The 19,763-nt window shown below is 51.1% G+C and overlaps 1 protein-coding gene across 1 annotated transcript in view; it reads left to right on the top strand.

Moving 5' to 3' along the window:
- Positions 1 to 739: 739 nt before the first annotated feature.
- Iqca1 (IQ motif containing with AAA domain 1) overlaps positions 740 to 19,763 on the top strand; it is a 122,069-nt gene continuing 103,045 nt past the window's right edge. The window contains exons 1-5 of the mRNA XM_070020160.1: positions 740 to 971; positions 7,696 to 8,020; positions 11,356 to 11,475; positions 13,232 to 13,417; positions 14,628 to 14,699. Of these exons, the coding sequence (XP_069876261.1) occupies positions 961 to 971; positions 7,696 to 8,020; positions 11,356 to 11,475; positions 13,232 to 13,417; positions 14,628 to 14,699 (714 nt within the window). The 5' untranslated portion in view covers positions 740 to 960. The remainder of the gene's footprint in view (positions 972 to 7,695; positions 8,021 to 11,355; positions 11,476 to 13,231; positions 13,418 to 14,627; positions 14,700 to 19,763) is intronic.

Consider the following 19,763-nt stretch of genomic DNA (forward strand, 5'->3'; position numbering starts at 1 on the left):
GCCCCCCCCCCGCCCCAGCACCCCCCCCGCCTCAGCACCCCCCCGCCCAGACCCCTGCCCCAGCCCAGCCCCGGCCCCCGCCTCAGCCCACCCCCGCCCCGATCACCCCCACCCCCGCCTCAGCTCCCTCCAGCCCCGGCCCCCGCCTCAGCCCCCCCCCCGCCCCGATCACCCCCACCCCCGCCTTAGCTCCCTCCAGCCCCGGCCCCGGCCCCCACCGCGACCCCCCCCCGCCCAGACCCCCGCCCCAGCCCAGCCCCGGCCTCTACCTCCCCCCCACCCCCCCCCGCCCCGGCCCAGCCCCGGCCCCCCTCCCCAGCCCCGCCCCAGTCCCGGCCCAGCCCCCCCCGCCCCGGCCCAGCCCCCGCCCCGGCCCCCCCCCCCCGCCCCAGCCCCGGCCCCCGCCCCGGAGCCCGCTCGGGAGCCGGCGGCGCAGAGCGCTGCATGGCGCTCGCGGAGGAAGGAAGGGCTGTGGCCCCTCTGCAGGTGGACAGACTGAAGCGGACACCAGGACGGACCTTGCCCGCCCCGCCCGCGGGAGCCGGGGCGGGGGGCGCGGGGCGCGCGGAGGGCGACGAGGGCGCCGCTCGCTCAGCCCTGCTCGCCGGCCCCGCCCCCCGTGTCCCGCGCGGTTGCCACGGAAACGCGAGGCAGCTGCGCAGGCGCGGGGGCGCGCCGGCACTGCGCAGGCGCCGCGTCCCGTTGCTAGGGCCGCATCCCGCCCCCCGGAGTGGCCCACGCGAGGTCCCGGAGCGTCGGGGCCTCTGTGCCTGCGCGCCCGCACTCACGCACCCGGCTGCCTTTTCCTGCCCACTGAGAGGCTGTCCCTAGTGCCGGCCGAACCCTCAGGAGAACCCCCAAATCTGCCGTGCCCCTTCTGGTGCCCCCCCAGGCGGCCACCCCTCGGAGGGTCAAGGAAGAGTTTCCCTGTGGGCGAAGGAAAGAGGGAAAGTAGCCATCATGTCGAACGCGTAAGTAAAGCGCTAGAGGTGGGCAGGCCGAGCCCAAGGTGGCTGGCCCTCCCTCCCCTCTCCTCCCCTCCCTTCTTCTCCTTTCCTTTCTCCTCCCCTCCCCACCCCTCCCTTTCCCCCTCCCCTCTCTTTCCCTCTTCTCCCCTCCCCTCCTTTCCCCTCCCCTCCCATCCCCTTCTTTCCCCTCCCCTCCCTCCCCTCTTCTTCCCCTCCCTTACCCTCCCTTCCCCTCTCCTCCCCTCCCCACCCCTCTCCTCTCCTTTCTCCTCCCCTCCCCACCCCTCTCCTCTCCTTTCTCCTCCCCTCCCCATCCCTCCCCTCTCTTCCCCTCTCCTCCCCTCCCCTCCTTTCCCCTCCCCTCCCATACCTTCCCCTCCCCTTCCTTCCCCTCCCCTCTCCTCTTCTCTGTTCCCCTCCCCTTCCCTCTCCTCCTCCTTCCCTCCCCTCCTCTCCCCTCCCCTCCTTCTTTCTATGTTTCAGCAAATTCAGGGTGCCTGAGGACGGGCGTCCATTCCCTGTGAATATGCTGCATTTAGCTCTGCTCCAACCCGGGAGGATGAGCTGCAGCCCCTCCCTCCGCTCTGCCCCCTCCCTAGTACTGATGCTGGAGAGGAAGCTTTTCTCCGGCCTCCCCAGTCATAAATGAGTTACTCCCAGCACCTGGGTCCTGGAGTTTCCAGAGTGCAGTTGAGGATCCTGAGATCCCCGGTCCTGTGGTGCTGAAGAGGCCGTCCTTGGCAGGACCCCACACTGCAGCCTTTTTCACAGCTACAGTCGAGCACTGTGTTGTGCTGCAGACGGCAGGGCTCTGATCTGAGTCCTTAAGGTCCAGCCACTCCTGCCCTCCTCACAGGGCATGCCCGGAAGGGCGCACCTGCTGCTGCCATTGCCCTTTTGTGGATGAGGAGCTGAGGTTCAGAGAGGGGCGGAGGCTCACACAGCAAGCAGGTGGCCCCACCCTAGGTGGGCACTGCAACTCCACTCTGGCCAGGGGTTTGAGAAAACCAGAGCAGAGGCCTGGCAGCTCACCAGGCCTGGGACGCGGTGAGGGCCAGGTGCTCAGTGTGGAAGCTGCGGTGTGAAGAACCTGTAGAGATGAAGGGCTTGGCTTCAAAGGTCTGTGTATGAAACGTGAGCTAAGAGTGTAGTCAGGAGCGATACGGAGTGAGTGTGGGAAAGAGGAAGGGCTAGAACTCACCTTGAATCACCACGGGGTGAATGATGCACAGAAGAGCAGGCACCAGCCATGGAATCAGACCACAATCAAGGTGGTGTCGTGCCATGGCAGCCAGGTGGCAAAGAGGCGCTTCTAGAACAAGGGTGTGTCCGACGCTCCCCAATACTGCTAGATGGCACTGGAGGAGAAGCTGGAACTGAATGCTGGTTTTTCAAGCTCCCTGCCCAGCAAGACCTTGACAGACAGCAGTCGCTGAGAACGTGGGGTGGTGGATGGGAGGATTTACCCGGGAGCACAGGAGAGAATGAGTGTGGGAGTTTGTCTGCCAAGGAGAGGACATGTGGCAGTGCTGGTGGCAGAGGACATGGAGGCCAGGGGTTTCTAGTTCCAGGAAACAAGAGTATGTCTGTTTGCTGAAGGGAATGGCCTGGCAGTTGGGGAATCAAGACAATGTAGGAAGGAGGTTGCTGCCTTTAAGAGTGTGGGGCTGGAGGTTGATGAAGGAGCTCAGGACCAGATGAGCAGGCGACGTAAAGCTGCTGTTCTTGGAGAGACTCCCTGGGGTCCAGGAAGATGGCGATGGGTGGTAGACAACAGTGCAAAACCAGAGCTGCTGGGGACCTTGGCCCTACCCCAAGGGAAGGGGTGAGGGGGGGAGCCCCAGATGGGGAGCAAGAAGGAGGAGGGAGATTTGGAGAGAATTCCCCTTCTGCCACACTCAGATTTCCAGAGGAATCGCCTAGCCCTTCCTGCTCCACACCCCAGAGGCAAGAGACACGACACGTAAAACCATGGAACTCACTCACTGGTCTTTCCCACAATGCCTCACCACCGCCTGACTTCAGAGTCCACCCGTTTCCAGGCCGCATGCCCAAGTCTGAAACAAATCTTACAGTTCTAAAACAGTCTCACAGAGGAGATTCAGCTCTCCTTTCTAAGGTGCAGGGAAGATCCTGGGAGCGCCTGTTTCTCTGCCCCTACAGTAACCCCCAGATGTCATTACCCGGACTGGCCACATGCAAAGCAAGGGGGCCTGGTGGCCAGGGAGCAGCTGCCTGAGCTGAGCTGCCTTGGACGGGGTCTGCCTTAACGTACCGCACCTCCACTGGTACAACGCCACCCGATGACCGGGAAGTGGGAGCATCCTGCCACACAAAACTCCGGGCAAATCGGAAAGCTCCCGTGTGCATCCACTGGTGGTGAGCGAGCACCATGCAGCATGGCCACACAGGGGGAGGCGCTCTTAGAACAAAAATAAAGGAACGGCTGGTTCATGATGCACCTCGGATAAGCTCAGAACACCTCCGAAAGGAGCCGATGACAAGAGACTCCCTGACTCTCCGCACTTACAGCACCCAGGGATTCACACACAGTAGGAAGCTGTACTGTGAGTGGTAACTGTTGATCTGCTGTGGTCTGATCCTTTCCCAGGAGGCAGAGCAGGGCCAGTCAGGCCTGACACCGCCAGGAACACAGCTGCCATTCGGCCATACGTGGGCCATGTTAAGTGTCTTCTTACTTACGGGCATTTCAATTTACCAGCCTAGCGCCCCATCAGAAACTAAGGCATGGAGGCATGTGAAGTGTCTGCAACAGTGAACAGAGGCAGACATGAGATGAGGGATTGCCAGGGCCTGGGGAGGGACTGTTTAATGGGCGTGGCTTCTTTTGAGGTGATGAAGATGTTCTCAACTAGATGCCTATGATAGTAGCAGGTGCTCTGAATACTCCAGCTCACTGGGCTGTGCACTTGCGCTGTGGTGGTGTGTGGATTCCATCTCCCTGACACCCTGGGAAGCTGAAGGCCATCTCGCCACATCTGCCTCATGGTTCAGGCAAGATGCATGCAGAGCAGCCCACTGGGAAGCAAGGTGCACGGAGCCACTGGGCCCCCCAGGGGGTGAGAGTGCCACAGACAGGCAGGCAAGGAGCGGGGGCCAGGTCCCGTCAGTCCAGCAAGTGATGGCCGGGTGGCTGAGGACCCTGCATACAGATGAAGCAACATGGCCAGGTGCCAGTGGCTCACGCCTGTCATCCTAGCTACCCAGGAGGCTGAGATCTGAGGATCACGGTTCAAAGCCAGCCCAGGCAGGAAAGTGGGAGATTCTTATCTCCAATAAAACACCAGAAAACAGGAAGTGGCACTGTGGCTCAAGTGGTAGAGCTCTAGCTTTGAGCTGAAGAGCTGAGGGACAGCGCCCAGGCCCAGAGTTCAAGCCCCAGGACCAACAACAACAACAAGAAAAAAAAAAAAAAAAGAGGCAACATGTAGGAGGGCAGGGCAGGAAGCAGGCAGCCGGGGACCATATGTAAGGGACAGGCCTGACAACAGAAATGGCACCGCCCTCCAGGACTGAGGATCACGTGCCCATATGGATACTCGCTCTCATCAGCCAACAACCTTGGCTCGATCTCTCCAGACAGAGGACCCCGAAAGACAGAGGGTGAGAAAGGGAGTGGCGACAGCTCGAGCCACCCAGAGGACCTTTGGCCAAAAGTTTCAGGTAGGCATCGTGGCCCTGGCATTGGATGCGCGCCGCTGCTTTGACTCTGGCTTAAGCCGACGCCCTCCACAAAGCTTCTCTGGCCGTCTCTCCCTGTCAGCACACGGGGTAGCTTGAGAACACCCTGAGTGGAAGAAGGGTTCTCCTTATTCTTGGGTTTGGGTCTGTGAGATCTGACTCCCACCTGCACCCACACGGGGGCACACGGACATGTAGATGTGTAGTACGCGCCGGCATGCACGCGCACAAGTGTGTGCACGCACACGCGTGGTGGTACTAGGACCTGTACAGGCAAGTGCTCCCCACTTGAACCACACCGATAGTCCCTAGTCCTCTTTGCCTTGGTTACTTTTTGGATGGGGTCTCACGCTTGGCCCAGGACTAGCTCCACAGTATGACCTTCCTTCCGAGGGTGGTGTACCACCATGCCAGCCTTATTGATTAAGATGGGGTCCTGCTAATATTTTGCCAGGCTGGTCTCAAATTTTCTTCCCAGTCTCAACATCCCAGGTAGCTAGGCTTATAGGCGTAAGCCACTCTGCCCACCTTTATTCTTAGTGTGGGGTTTGAACTCAGGGCCTCCACACTGCTCTGCCACTTGAGTGACATTTCTACTTCTACCTTTTTGCTGGTTAACTGGAGATAAAGCCTCACAGATCTGTCTGCCTGGGCTGGCTCCAAACTGAGGGCCTCAGACCTCAGCCTCCTGAGTAATTGAATGTTGGTGTGAGCTCCCAGCACCGACAGAAGCTGCTTTTGTTGTTCTTGCTGGTCGGGGGGATAGTTGTCTGTGCCTGGCTAGTCACAGTGGCCATTATCAACTAGTTCACGCAGAGTTCAACACTCCAGGTTCTGGCTTTCCGGCCATTACCTTCTCTTTCCTGATTGCTCGCACACCAGCAGTATCTTCTGGATGGTGCTGCACCTGCAGAAGCGTGGTGCTTACCCCATTGGAGAAGGAGTGGCAGGGGCTGGATTCAGCATGGCTGCTCAGTGAGGGGCAGGGAGGGAAGAAGAGTTGTGTTTCCAAAGAAAAGCATTCTCTTTAAGTAATTGTACAAAGGAGGTGCCAGGTAACGAAGCGGTGTGTGAACACAATGGATTGTGATCAGTGTCTTCCTCCTTCAACGCTCTCGCCCCTGCTTTTGTACCACCCCTCCCCTTTTCTTAATTTTGTGGTGTACACAATGAATTCTTGACTGCGTCCCTCTCCCTCCTCCATGCATCCCCCCCTTTCCCCAAGCTTCACCCCCTCTTGCCTGGACCCCCTTTCCTGCTGCTTATTTTGTTGGGCTTTGTCCTCTTTCTGGAAGAGCGCCCTGTTTGAGCTGTCCCTGGTCTCCCTCAGTTGTGTCAGTTGTGGTCGACAGAGGGCGCCTGTAAATCTGTAAGTGAATGCTTTGGGTGGTGTGCAGGTGGTCACAATGAGTTAGCTGAGGCGTATGGACTCTAGGAGGGAGAGTTTGGCCGTTTGGGTCCCTTGGTCATTGTCCCTTGCAATACCGTCACATCTGGGCTGTGACTTTTGTTCTTCACGTGCTTTGTTCCTGATGAACAGAAAAGAGGTAGAATTTGGTGGCGAGAGCACAAGCTCTGCAGAGGACTGCTGGGGCACAGATCCTGCCCTAATGCCTTACAAGTTGGGCAACAACTTCCTTGGACCTCCGTCCCCCTTCTATAAGCCACCTAAAACTGAATCCACCTCAGAGGGTCTTGTGAAGATTCGTGCACTACTAAGTAAAGCGCTCCCGAGAGTGGCTGAAGGTATATTAGTCATGGTCATTGTCGTCATCATCATCGTCGTCATCTGTGTTTACCTCCACTTCCCCCTGACTGCAGCTCACAGGGGCTAAGAGGACACCTGTGCACCTGACAGACTCTATCAGGAGAACCTCAGAGATCAGGAATGGAGGCAGACATGGAGCGTGGGCTCACTGGGAGAGGGGGAGCCCTGGAACTCCCAATAAGGCTGAAAATGGAAGAATCGCTATAATCCACATTGAGGCTAAGACCACTGACCTCTTACACAGCCTGGTCAGCAGGTGGCCATGCCACTCCTGCTCAGGAGAAGATGGCATGCCTGGGAAGTCAGGCGGCCAGGCACAGGAAGCCTGGGGAGAGCCACCAGATTGGCGGCCGAGGGGTACTGGAGAGCCCTGGGCCTCTCGGTCAGAGCCTAGGGCCACTGTCTCCCTTAGCACAGGGAAATGACCTTTGAAACACAGTGGAACGCAGTGGTCAGAGCCTGGCAGCTAAGAGCTGACACCCTCAGCTGGAGCTCACTCCTGCCCTTGTCGCGTGGGGAGTCGGCAGTGTTGAATATATAATCACCTGTCTATTCTATTTAAAAGGTACTGCTATAATTGTCCTTGGTGCACAATGATGAGTTTCTCTAGGATATAATTGTTTATTCATAGAGTATGCGCATGTGAGACTTTACCTGATAATGTTAACGTACTATCAAAAATGGCAGTTCCAATTTAAATCACCACTGGTATCTATCAACAAATCAGTTATGTATTCTGCCCATCATTTACTTCATTGTGTAATAGGAATATAATACTGGCTTTATAGGTATGGTGAGGTACAATTGTATCATTTAGGAAGATAGTTTTTCAAGCTATATTATCATTGTTGTTATTGTTTTCGGCGCTGGTACTGGGGCTTGAACTCAGGGCTTTCACACAAGGCTCGTGCTGTACCACTCGAGCCTTATCTCCACTCCCAGATTTTTGATGGCTAATTGGAGATAAGAGTCTCACAGTCTTTCCTGCCTGGGCTGGCTTCAAACCTCAAGATCCTTAGATGTCAGCCTCCTGAGTAGTTAGGATTACAGGCAGCACCCAGCTATTTATTTGTTAATAATACCAGTGGTCAGTTCAAAGCACAGGATGCTAATGAGCTAAGGAATGTCAGCAGCTCTTGCAGTGTTGTAGCTGGCCCTGGACTGTATATTCGATTTTATGATGCCAGTGTTCAACATGTGTGCCTGGCATGGTTAATTTTATTTGCTAAGTTGTTTGAACTCTGTTTCTTCCCTCAGAATGTACAATAAAATGTGGTACCAGACCCAAGAAGCCCTCAACTCTTTGCTTGATAAAGAGTCTCAGAAGATGATAGAGCCACCGAAAAATAAAGTCTTCATCTTCCAAATGTTGGCCACCTTCTACATAAAGTACGTACAGATCTTCCGAAACCTGGAGAACGTCTATGACCAGATAGTCCACCCGCAGAAACGAATACTGATCCGGAAGATTCTGGATGGAGTGATGGGTCGCATTCTGGAGCTGAAGAATGAGATGGTGGAATTGGAATTGACTGAGTTCCATTATTTTGATGATATTTTACAGGACCTGAAGTTGGCTCCGGTGAGTACCGGGGCAGCCCGACTCCCTTCATTCCTTTCTGTCATACACAAGATAGACAGGCCGGCATCCAGTGCTCTACAGACTTCACAGACACATAAAGATCTAAACATTGCTGTTAAATCATACTTCCCTTAAATATCCTTTCCTTTTCCACCAAGAGGAAGGTTTGGCCTGGACCTTGGGCCTCTTAGGCACCAAGGTTTGGAATGAGCTGCCAGCACCTGCCAGGGCTGTTGTAATGGTGCAGACTGACCATGTCATGAATGCCCCACAGCACGGTGCCTTCTGGCTTCCAGACCACCCCCTTCTCGCTAGTCTGCTCTCCCCGCTCACCTCCTAGACCAAAGCCTCTATGCCTAGCAGGTGCATCTTCTCCTTTGCCTTGGTCAGTGTTGGCTCAGTGGATTTGTAATTACAGACTTTGCACCTTAAATACCAAATAAAAGGGCCCCTCCTCCCCGAAAGCCCTCCCTTCTGGCATCTGGTGACTGCCACACCTTCCTGTGATCACTACCCGTGTCTCCTTTGCTGCTGAGATTTCTTCTGATGCTTAGTGTGACTGAGGCTGCCCGGGGGCACGGGCACCTCACTTCTGAGGACTGGGATTCCAGAGGACCCTGTCCCCAGAATAAAACAAAAAGGAGAAAAGGTCTTGTTTTTACATGGAGTCTCAGATTTCCTCATTCTGAAAATATTTTGGCTCTATAGAAGTTACATTTCCATCTGGATGGACTCTTACATCTTGTTATTTGATATTAATCAGCATATGCTAAAGGAGGAACTGAAATGATGGACAGAGACATTGCAGCTCATTCCAAAGCCTGCGTGTTTGTTGCTGCCATTCATAACACCATGAATTACATCACCGAATTATTTAGTCAGGTGTGTTTTACTCACACATGTGATAATAGGAGGAACCTAGGGAGGATAAATGTAAAACTAATATTTATTCAAGGGTACTCCTAAACTTAATTAGCAGAGCAATATTGTATCTATAAATCAAATTTCAAGGGTATTAAGTGATCCCTGATGGTAAGGCCAGTGAGTGCGTGGGGTTCTGTGCACTGGGCCCCTTCTTTGTCCTTGCTGTTCCCTCTGCTTCGACTGCTCATCTTCCTGCTGGCAGAGCTGCTGCTGCCTGGGTGAAGGCCCTGAGCACTGCAGGCTGACAATGGGCAGAGGTGGGTCCGGAAGCGCTTGTTGAGGGACGTACAGGGGACCATACACTGAGTACTCCACCCGCCCTCGCTAAAAACTGACCAAACCATATGGCGTCACAGAAGCCTCGGGGGCTGGGCCTCATCCAGCAGTGGAGGCCTGGGCTTTGCCTTCAGGATACTGGCCAGGCTGACACATGTGAACCAGGCCCAGAACTTCTGCCCTTAAGGATGGACCCAACCAGACCAACTAACGTCCTCTGTGATGAGCCCTCCTGGGCATTGTCCACATGGCCCTCAGCCCTTTGCCCACTTGCTGTCCAGCACCAGCTGTTTCCAAGTAAGACCCCGAGCCTGCACTGCTGTGGTGACCAGGCAGGGCCACCCGTGCGGCTGCTCCATCCTTCCCGGGTAGATTCTGAAACTAAGATCCAGGGAGCAAGACCAGCTCTGCCCCAGGGTCTACACTGTGGTCTCCTTAACTGGCAAGTGGTTGGCACCTGGCTAACACAAATAGTTCATTCTTCAGAAGTAGAGAGGGAGAGAAAGAGAGGAAAGCTGAAACAGATTAAACAAGAGAAGCAGACGCAGATGAACAGCCATAAAGCCATCTTCATCCTTCCCTGCCAGTGAGGTCCCCTTTGGTGCAGACTAGCCTGAGAAGTGCTCGGGTCACCTGCCCCAGTGGGTCTTCCTAATGCCGAAGCAAGTGGAGGGAGACAGACGTCTCTGCCACCAGGAGTTTCCTGGCTCCCAGTACTCAGGGGTGTCCTGATGGGCAGCTCTCCCCGCTGCCCCTTTCTCCGTGGCCAGTAGGGGGCAAGCAGTAAAGTATGTAGTAAATTCAAGGCCCTAAGTCCAAACCCCAATACTGACCAAAAAAAAGAAAAGAGAAGAGAGAGGGAGGTAGGTGCAGGGGCGGGGGGACAGAGAGAAGAGAGGAGGGGAAGGGAGGAGATGAAGGATAGAAGGAGGGAAGGAAGGAAGGAGGGAGGAAGGAAGGAAGGAGGGAGGGAGAGAGGGAGGGAAAGAAGGAGGGAAAGGAGGGAAGAACAAGGGAGGGGAGAGAAAGAGAAGGGAAGGAAAGGGAAAGGGTTGGCAAAATACAACTGTTAACCATGCTTCTTGGTAAACAGCATCGCAGCATCAGTAGGAGTATAATCACCCACTCTGGATGCAGGCACGTTTGCTCACTGGACCCTGGAAACTTTTTCTCATATACCCCAAAACCCATTAGCCTAAAAAAAAAAGATTTGGAGTCCAAAACTACTGCCACCTCCCAGAAGTGCTAAGGATACTGTCCCCCTAGGTCTAGAAATGACACCACTTCATGCTTCAGTGTTTGCTTAGGAGACTTCCTGTCCAGATTTCCCTGAAGTGGACAAAGGGAAGCTGACCTAGAAGCCAAAACTTTCACATCCACAGTTGACTGGTCCACTGGGAAGCATGTCTAATAGTGTCTAGAATAATATTTCTTCATGGGCCTACCATACCCTTAAACGCAATTCTTCCCTCCTGATTTTTGAACTTAGACTGATAAATATGTGTTTCCTTCCTAGGCATTTGAAAGTATCTGTAACACATGTGGGTGGGGAATGGTTGTTTACGTTTGTTAGGCAACAATCAAGTTTCCTAATAAAGCCAGTTAATTTTGTGGATAACTTTTATAATGAGATAAATTTGGTTAAAAATGATCCTAGATAATTAAAACCTATGTGACCATTTATATCCACGAGTTGGTGGTGCTTGTGATAAATTATTTAATTCAAAGATTCTTTGCTATCCTTTTTTGTATCATTATTTTAGATGGGTTGAGAAAACACTATTTCCTCAAGAAGTTCATGAAATAATCATGATTTGAATTTTGAATTGATTTGAATTCCTGAAGTTTTACTACAAAACCAAGAGTGTAATAATGGTTTTCTTTGTGGTGATCTGGGTGTTATTGGCAGTAATGGGTTCTCTGCCCTCTGTGGGCCCTGTCATGATATGTTTTTTTTTTTTTCTTTTTTTTTTCTGCTTACATGGTTCTGAGGAATCGAACCCAGGGCCTCATGCATGCAAAGCAAAACACAAAACCACTGAGCCACCTTCCCAGCCGTATGATATGTTTTAAATGGTTTTGAATCCTGAAATTATGACTGAGATGTTCTTTTGCTTGTTCTTTCTCGTCTCTAGCAACAGTTGGACATTCCTATACCCAAGTATTTTTTGAAGGAGAGGTTGGATGTGATAAGAGGAAGAGAGAGGATCCTGGCTCAGATACTCACCGAGAGTGGATTGGATCTTCCTGATGTGGTGAGTGTTATTCCAACAATCTCTTCTGGTGGTCTTTGTGGCCACCCTTCCTGGCTGCGAGAAGCAGGTGGTGCTCACCTTGAGGAGGGACTGAGTCCTCCCACCTTGGGAACTTTTGGATGTGTTTCCAGTGAGACCTAATCACCACTTTGCAGAAGTTCTGAAACAACAGATCCAAACATAATGCTTTGTTCATTCAGTTGGGAACTCTAAGACTAACTTGATTACCAACTTGGCTGAATTTATTTTTTTAATCCCAAATTCACCTAGCTTAATTCTAGTTAAATTTTATTCATAGGAAATAATTAAGGGGTGACAAAACTTACCGGGAACTTGAAGAGCAGCATGTTTTCTCTCTGGCCCTTTGTAACTTCCATTTGAGTGACACTTGGAAATGCAGAGTGGACTGTCTGTGGGGAAAGAGAAAGGAACCCATGCACACACATGCATGTGCACATGCACGCGCACGTCAGGACCCGCTCTGTTCTCCAGCTTCCCCCTCCTCATCCACTGCATCAGCGCAATCCTGTCTTCCCCCGGCTTTTCCAGCTCTTGACTCCTGTCCCCTCTTGCTGGGTTCTTGTAGCAGTCTACCAGGAAGCCGCCTGGAGGGAGGAGAGGGGACTATGTTTCTTCTAGTCCTTTCCATACCTGCCATGAGCCCATTGATCTGGCAGATCTGCTTGTCTGTTTCCATGACTTGCAGGGATTTGAGGTGATGCTATCATAGACAGTGCACTCGATCCTCCACACCAGGTACTCCAGAGCGAAGGACAGGGGGGTGTCCCTGCCCTGCAGGGACAGGCCAGGCTGTGCAGCCACAACCAGCCAACGAACTCTTCTTACAGACAGGCCCATTGGTACTGAGCCCTGGGCCGTGGTGGACGGAAGATTGCCAGTAGATGCGGGGATGACAGGGACAGGGACAGAGGCAGCCTGCCTGCCTCCAGGCCTCAAGCACAGCTGTGTTCACCAGCCCAGCCGTGTCTGTCTCGCATACACAAATGCTCAAGGCTGGAGAGAGGTGTGCTCTGCTCTCCTGACACACCATCCCATCAAATAGCACCCGTTCTGCAGAGTTCAACTTGATAGCACATGCTTCTAGACACCTTTCGACACCCTAACTCAAGATGGCCTCCTCTTCCTCTGGCTCTCCTCCAGCTCCTGGCAGCCATGTTCTGGCACCATAGCGGGCAAAGGCACAACCCTCTCTTGACGTTGCTCACCACCCTTCCCCCACGCCAATCTGGTCCACACCTTCCTTTTTCAGTTCAGTGGTACCCATCACCTTTGGATGTTTCAAACTGCACATTAGTCCATCCTGAAAGACATTTCCTATGCAAAATAAAATGATTCCAGCCTTAGTCATGTTTACAAAGGTCAGTCAGCAATTGCTTTTCAACGATGTGTTTGACTTAAAGTGTATTTTAAACTCATATTAAAAATGTGTCTTAAATTTCTGCTCCTACTCTTATGAAGTCCTAGTGGCAATGTTACATTGCAGTGAAGCTGTATGGTTGAAGGGTGCTCGTTACTATTCCGTTTGGAAGAGTAGAGGTTAAATTTGAGATGACAGCACGAGCATGGCACAGAGTGAAAATGTATGTGAATCGCCAGGGACAAACCCACCAGGAGATGACACGCTCCGTGCCACCAGGGTCTTAGCAGTGTGTCCCAAGCAGCGGAGTGATGTTTCTGGAACCCATGTGTGTAGTTGCCGTGTGGAAACATTGATTTGTCCCATTTCCTTTTGCAGAAATATTTTAAGAGTTTACCCTTGGAGCAGGCCACTAAATTCATCCAGATTGCCGAGCGGGCGCGGCAGGGCCGCCTGAGAGCTCTGTTCATGAAACAAATCTACCTTCAAGAGTACAGAGCGAGACAGTCCAAGCTGCTTAGTGACAAAGCAGACACCAGCATTGCAGCCCTCCGGATCCAGAAGGTAGGAGCAGGCACTGCTGGGGTGAGGAAGGGCACCCCTCCCACAGTGGGGGGAGGGATGGCGCCCCTCACACAGTGCAGTGGGGGGAGGGGGACACCTTCCCACTGCAGGGCTGAGAGATCTCCCCCTGCAGAAACCATTAACCAAATTTGGTCCTATTTTATTTTTTTATTCTTTCCTTTACTCAAATACTAGAAAAGAATGTTGCTAATGGTTAGAAAAATGCTAAAATCCAGTGAGGATATCAATACTTAAAGAATATTTAAAAAAAAATACTGCCAGGTTCTGATGGCTCACACCTGTAATCCCAGCTACTCAGGGGCTAGGTAATCTGAGGCTTGTGGTTTGAAACCAGCCTGGGCAAGGAAATCCATGATACTTTTATCCCCAATGAACTTTCAACAAGCTAGAGGTGGAGCTGTGGCTCAAATGGTAGAGCACTAGCCTTGAGGAAAAAAAAAGCCCAGGGACAGTGTCTAAGCCCTGAGTTCAAGCCTCAGGACCAGCACACAGAAAAATAAAAACTTAAAAGTTCATGTACAGACATAAACTTACAGAGGAGAAGTATGAAGAGAACCATCTGTTTAAAAGTTCACTGATGACCAGAGCATTGACTCTCTTTCTAGAAATACCCTGGAGGGCCTCTTCCTGCCCTCTCTCTCTTGGGCTGGAGGTGGGGCTATGTACAGGAAAAGGAAGAAGACCTTACTGGGGTTCTGTTAGAATCAGGTTTGACAGATGATGAGTATTCAGACATAAAGTCGAGGCTGAGAGCTGGGCTCTGCCCCGAATTTTGCTTGGTTCAGGGTGGGGGAGATGTGAGAGGGAGAGGTAAGAGATTATTTCCTTTAAGTTGCTAGTTATAAAGAGGATTTGTATACTCCTTGAAAGTTTCTATGTCGTAGTTCCCTATGTCACCTTGGAAATTTTTCTTGTACAATCATAAAGTGCCCCCCTTAGATCTAGCCTTGTACTCCTGCCTTCTAGAAGTTTCACTCACAGAATTCCCAGTAGGATTCATCCTTCCTTTAGCTAAAGTTGTCCAGGGTCACAACAGAGAAGATATTCCAGGAGCACACCTACACATAATGGACTTGATGGTGTTGCCTGGGGGCTGTGCCATGAATACAGGGCAAACAATATGGCATGTATGACTGCATGACTGTACGTGAATGCATGGACAAGCAAACACACTGGTCTTTGCTTCCAGGTCTGGCGAGGCTTCCATCAGTGCAAGAAAACCGATCGCGAGAGAGAAGAAGAGATGATATTCCTGGGTATGGTAAGTTTGCTTAAACCCAGGATCTGGTCTCTTAGATGAATGCCTGTGTAAGACACATGTCTTCTCTAGAGGGTTTTCAAGGGAAGAATGGACAGCCATGCAGGCAGCTCGGGAGAATGGAGCGGCCTGTATCACGCAGAACCTGTCCAGGGGTGGGGAGAGGCCGGTGCAGAGCCTCTGCACCGCTCTGTGCCACGTCGCACATGCTATTCCTATTGTCTGTCAGTGTCATTAGTATTTATGGTCATGAGAGCAGGTTTGCTTTGATTCAGCTGGCTTTGGAGGGGATTACAAACCAGAGTTGAGAAGATGTACTTCTTATCTGTTGCCAGAAACTTAGCAATTTGGGACAGTACCTGCTTGTTACATCATAGTTTCTGTAGGCCCACAGACCTGGATTCCCTTTCAGAGGCCTCACGTGACTCCAGTCAGGGCTTCAGCAGGGATGGGTTGCATCTGAAGACCAGCTGGGAGAGTGGCTGCTGACAGAATTCCAATCCTGTGGCTGTCAGGGGCAGCCCAGAGCCCTCAGGTCTTTGCCAGCTGTGAGCTGGAGGCAGCCCCAGCCCCTTGCCATGTGGCCAACTCCCTTGGCCAAAGCCAGTGGGGAGAACTGTGCACTGACACATCTTGACAAACCAAGTTGCATCACGTTATCACAGCTTCCGCACAGCTTTGCAGCCCATTGATGCAGCCCCGTTGGTCAATCCTGACTCTGTTTCCTCAGCAGTTGGAGTCCTGTTCAGAAAGTTATTGCCTATGTTGTATCTTCAAGTGTTTCTCCTATGTTTTCCTCTAGGGGTTTCATAGTGTCCGATTTTATGTGAGATCTTTAACCCACTTTTATTCTCAATGCTGGTGCTGTACCACTTGATCCACACCCCCACTTTGAATGATCTTCGGTGTAGGTAGGGTGAGATACAATTTCTCCTTCAGTTTTCTGCATGTGGCCATCCAGCTTCCCTGGCACCATTTATTGAAGAGATTATCTTTTGTTCAGGATGTGCTTGGGGCTCGTTTATCAACAAGTAGATGGCTGTATTGGTGTGGTTTTGTTCCTGGGTCTTCTATATTGCTCTGCTGGTTTTCAGCACAGCAGTATGATTCTGTTTTTGTTACTAAGGCTCTGTAGTTTCATTTAAAGTCTGGCATCATGATACTTCCAGCATTGCTCTTTTTGCTCAGGATTAATTTTGCCATTTGGGATCTTTTATGCTTTCATATGAATAGTGGGATCTGTTTTTCTATTTCTGCTAAGAATGACATAGGGACTCTGATGAGGACTAAGGACTTCTTTTTCACATGGCAACCCTTTGGTGTTTGGAGGTGGTTCTTGAGTACCTTTGGGTCAGGTCACCGGAGGTCATACCCCTTACTGGTGGAGCCTTGCTTGTGACAGATTTTCATTAAAGCACCAGAAGAGAAGAAATCTGGGGAGCTTGTCTCAAGATGGGCTGCTTTGAGCTACGATGCTTGGGGTCCCCTTGGGATCCCCATTTTAAACAGTATCATGGGTAAATACAAGGACTGTCTTTGAAAATACTGATGCATCCTGACTTATAAAACAGTAACTCCTCTGTACATCATCTTTTTAATAACAATTGAGAAAAACCCTGATACAATGCTCTCATGAGCTCACCAGAGTAAAGGAGAAGAATAGATGTTTGGTGCGTGGCTATAATCCCAACAACTCAGGAGGCAGAGATCGGGAGCATTGCGGTTGGAGGCCAGCCCATGCAAGAAGTCAACAAAACAGCTGGGCAGGGCGGCATGCACCTTTGATTGCAGCTATGTAGAGGAATAGGTATGAGGATTGTGAACCAAGGCCAGCCCAGGGAAAGAATTCAAGACCTAACAGAAAAATAAAAGCAAAGAAAGGCTAGAGGTGTGTCTCAAGTGGTAGAGTACCTGCCTAGCAAGTATGAGGCCCTGAGTTCAAACCGCAGTGCCGCAAAACGCAAAAAGAAAAGAATACACAAATATGCTATCAACAGCAAAATACGGACAAGCTGAGGGAAGCTGTCAGGTGATGTCATGAAGCACCGTGGTGACAGACGAGAAGGTATGGAGCAGAGGAGATTGTCTAGGGAAGTCTGGGTTCCAGGGGTCCTGAGGCAGCCCGAAGCCTGCGTGAACCCACCGCAGCCGCAAGTGCTGGCAGGCTTCCAAGGCCTGGCTCAGTCGGGCCCCAGTGAGACACAGCTGTCCCAGGGAAACATTCAAGAGAGTTACCAGGACAGTGTCAATAAAGGACAGAGAAAGGGGAGAGGGGCTGGCAGCGTGAGGGAAGCGGGCAAGGAGGAACAGTCTGGGAGGGAATTCACAATCTGGAATTCACAGCCTCTATTCCAGCTCTACACCGTTTAAGAGAAGAATGAACCACAGCGCAAGGAGCGCTCGTGGCTAAGTGCCTGCCTCTGCGTCCAGTTTGACTCATCACAAGTGTTAAACCCAAACTGCTCATCTCAGACAGGGCTCAGAATCCACCTCTGTTTCTCTCTCAATGAGTCATCAGAAGGAGAGACTTGAGTGCACGCAAGTTCTCTGCAGTATTTAAGAATGAAAATTAGAAATAACCACTTCTGTTCTAGAGAAGGTTTGTGGCGAAATCACTTTTGGTGGCCTTGCATAATACTGTGGCATGCCAATAACAGAAAGACGTTTCTATGCGAGAGCTTGTTTAGCCTCCAGCTTCTCCTCTGCCATCTCTCTCCGGACCAGAAAGATGTTTATGATTAATTTTGATTGCATGGAAATACCTAAGATGGAAGTTCAGGATTTAGAATGACACATATGACTCTGACTAAGTATAAGCATACATTTACACACATACCATAGAAAGAAAGCAGAAATGCAGAGTTTGAAGAGAGCTTACGTTTTCATGAGTGAACTTCAGGAGATTTTGTTGTTGTTGATGTTTTCTATAATGGTCAGAGTTTTTACTTGGTTGATTTGAAAAACTATGTTTTAACTTAGAAGCAAGTGTCATTTAAATGTGATTGATATTCTCCTGAGATCTGTGCTTTCTGTGTGTATGAATAGGTCGATGAGCATGATACCACTCCACTCGTCAGCATTTTTAAGAGAGGCTTGAACTGGTCCCTGTGGCTCACACTTGTAATCCTAACTACTTAGGAGGCTGAAATTTCAAGACGAAGGTCCAAAGCCAGGCTGGGCAGAAAAGCTCAAGAGGCTCTTATTCCAATTAAATAGATGTGTCGCTCAAGTGGTAAAGCACCAGCCTTTAGAGAAAGAGCCACACAAGAATGCAGGGTCCTTAGTTCAAGCCCCAGTACTAACACGATGTGTGTGTGTGTGTGTGTGTGTGTGTGTGTGTGTGTGTGTGTGTGTGTGTGTGTGTGTGTGTGTGTGTTGGAGGGAGAGGCGGGGATAACTCTTGGATACAGGATATGAATGATAAAAAATAGTTCCATTTACTTTCCTACTTTAAACATTAGCAGGTTAAGAGTCAATCGAGAATACTTTAAGCTTAAACTAAAATTCACATTAGATGAGTTGACTCAGCAACTTCTATCAGTACATTTCCATTTAACCCAGTGTCTGTTTCCTGGACAGCTACTGTGTGCCACAGGTTAGACTTGCTTCTTTTCTTTGTCTTAGTAGCGTACCTATGCCCATGCAAAGGTGTAATCCCCTTCTTGGAGCTTAAACTTTGTACATTTACTTTGAAGTCTGCATGTTCTCTGTGCAATGAGAACTGTTTGTAGTCATTTCTTAGCAATGTGGTTTGGATGGTGAAATAGAACAATGTGTCTGTTCCATTTCCCCAGTGTGCTTTTCCCCCTGAGAACATCCCCTGCTATTACGTGTCCCCTTAAGTTTCACACAGCTGAGGAAGACATGGGTTCCGTTTTTCTTAAAGAATCAGATCTGCTACTCAGTGGCTGACGCCCACCCCAAATCCATGACCCCACCCTAAATCCATGACCCCAGCGCCAAGACATGCTGTCAGTTGAAATGTTTCTTACCACGTCATTGATTTTCTTCTCATTTTAAAATTTCATTTTTCCCTCCGGGTGCCAGTGGCTCACTCCTGTCATCCTAGCTACTCAGGAGGCTGAGATCTGAGGATCATGGCTCAAAACCACCCCAGGCAGACAAATCTATGAGACACTTATCTCCAGTTAACAAGCAAAAAACCAGATGTGGATATGTGGCTCAAGTAATACAGTGCTAGCCTTGAGCCCTGAGTTGAAATCCCTGTACCAGCACACACACAAAAATATTCATTTTTTCCATCTATTTTATAGTATCAAATCTTTGACCTAACTGATCAAACTGTGTCTGTGTCTTTAAGAGATACGGTGTGCTTCCTGGAGTGGCCGTTTAGTGACAGAGCCCAGAGTTGGCCCAAAAGCTGGCCTCTGCTTCCAGCTCCTGGCCACACATGTCTTTTACTATTGTCATAGGATGTATTTTTAATTTTCTGGAAGTTGCCATTTTAAATATTTATATTTTGATATCTTCAAAGGAGAATGCGTAGTACTCTAAAAAGCCGTGTGCAGTTAGTCTCACTGGCAGGGTCCACGGGTCGCTGGTGCGGAAGGCAGAGCTCAGGGAATGGCGATTTGGCCATCGTGGTCCCTGAGCGCCGTCACAGGGACTCTCGTTGGAGAGGACGCCACACACACTCAGATTCTACCCCTGACTGCTTTTAAGCCAATCAGTCTAGACTTTGTCTTATTAACTAATAAACTCCAGCGCAGGCTGGGGCGCCCGGTGAGCATGGCCTCATCTGGGGCTCACCTGGAGGGAGCTCTGTGCGCACACTGCTGGGTGCAGCTGCCCTGGTGCTTTCTTCAGGAGCTGCTGGCAAGGCCAGGTGGGCAAAGGACCCATCATGAGCTCTCTTGTGGTCCCATAGCTATGGGGAGAGGGGAGAAGGAAGAGAAGGAGAGAGGAGAGGAGAGCCGAGGAGAGGGGAGGGGAGCAGAGGAGAGAGAAGTGAAGGAAAGGAGAACAGAGCAGAGTGGAGCAGAGGAGAGAGGAGGAGAGCAGAGGAGAGGGGAGGGAAGGAGAGGGGAGGACAGCAAAGGAGAAGAG

The sequence above is a fragment of the Dipodomys merriami genome, unplaced genomic scaffold (genome assembly GCF_024711535.1).
Source record: "Dipodomys merriami isolate MVZ:Mamm:240054 unplaced genomic scaffold, mDipMer1.0.p SCAF_1, whole genome shotgun sequence".
Classification (NCBI taxonomy): Eukaryota; Metazoa; Chordata; class Mammalia; order Rodentia; family Heteromyidae; genus Dipodomys; species Dipodomys merriami.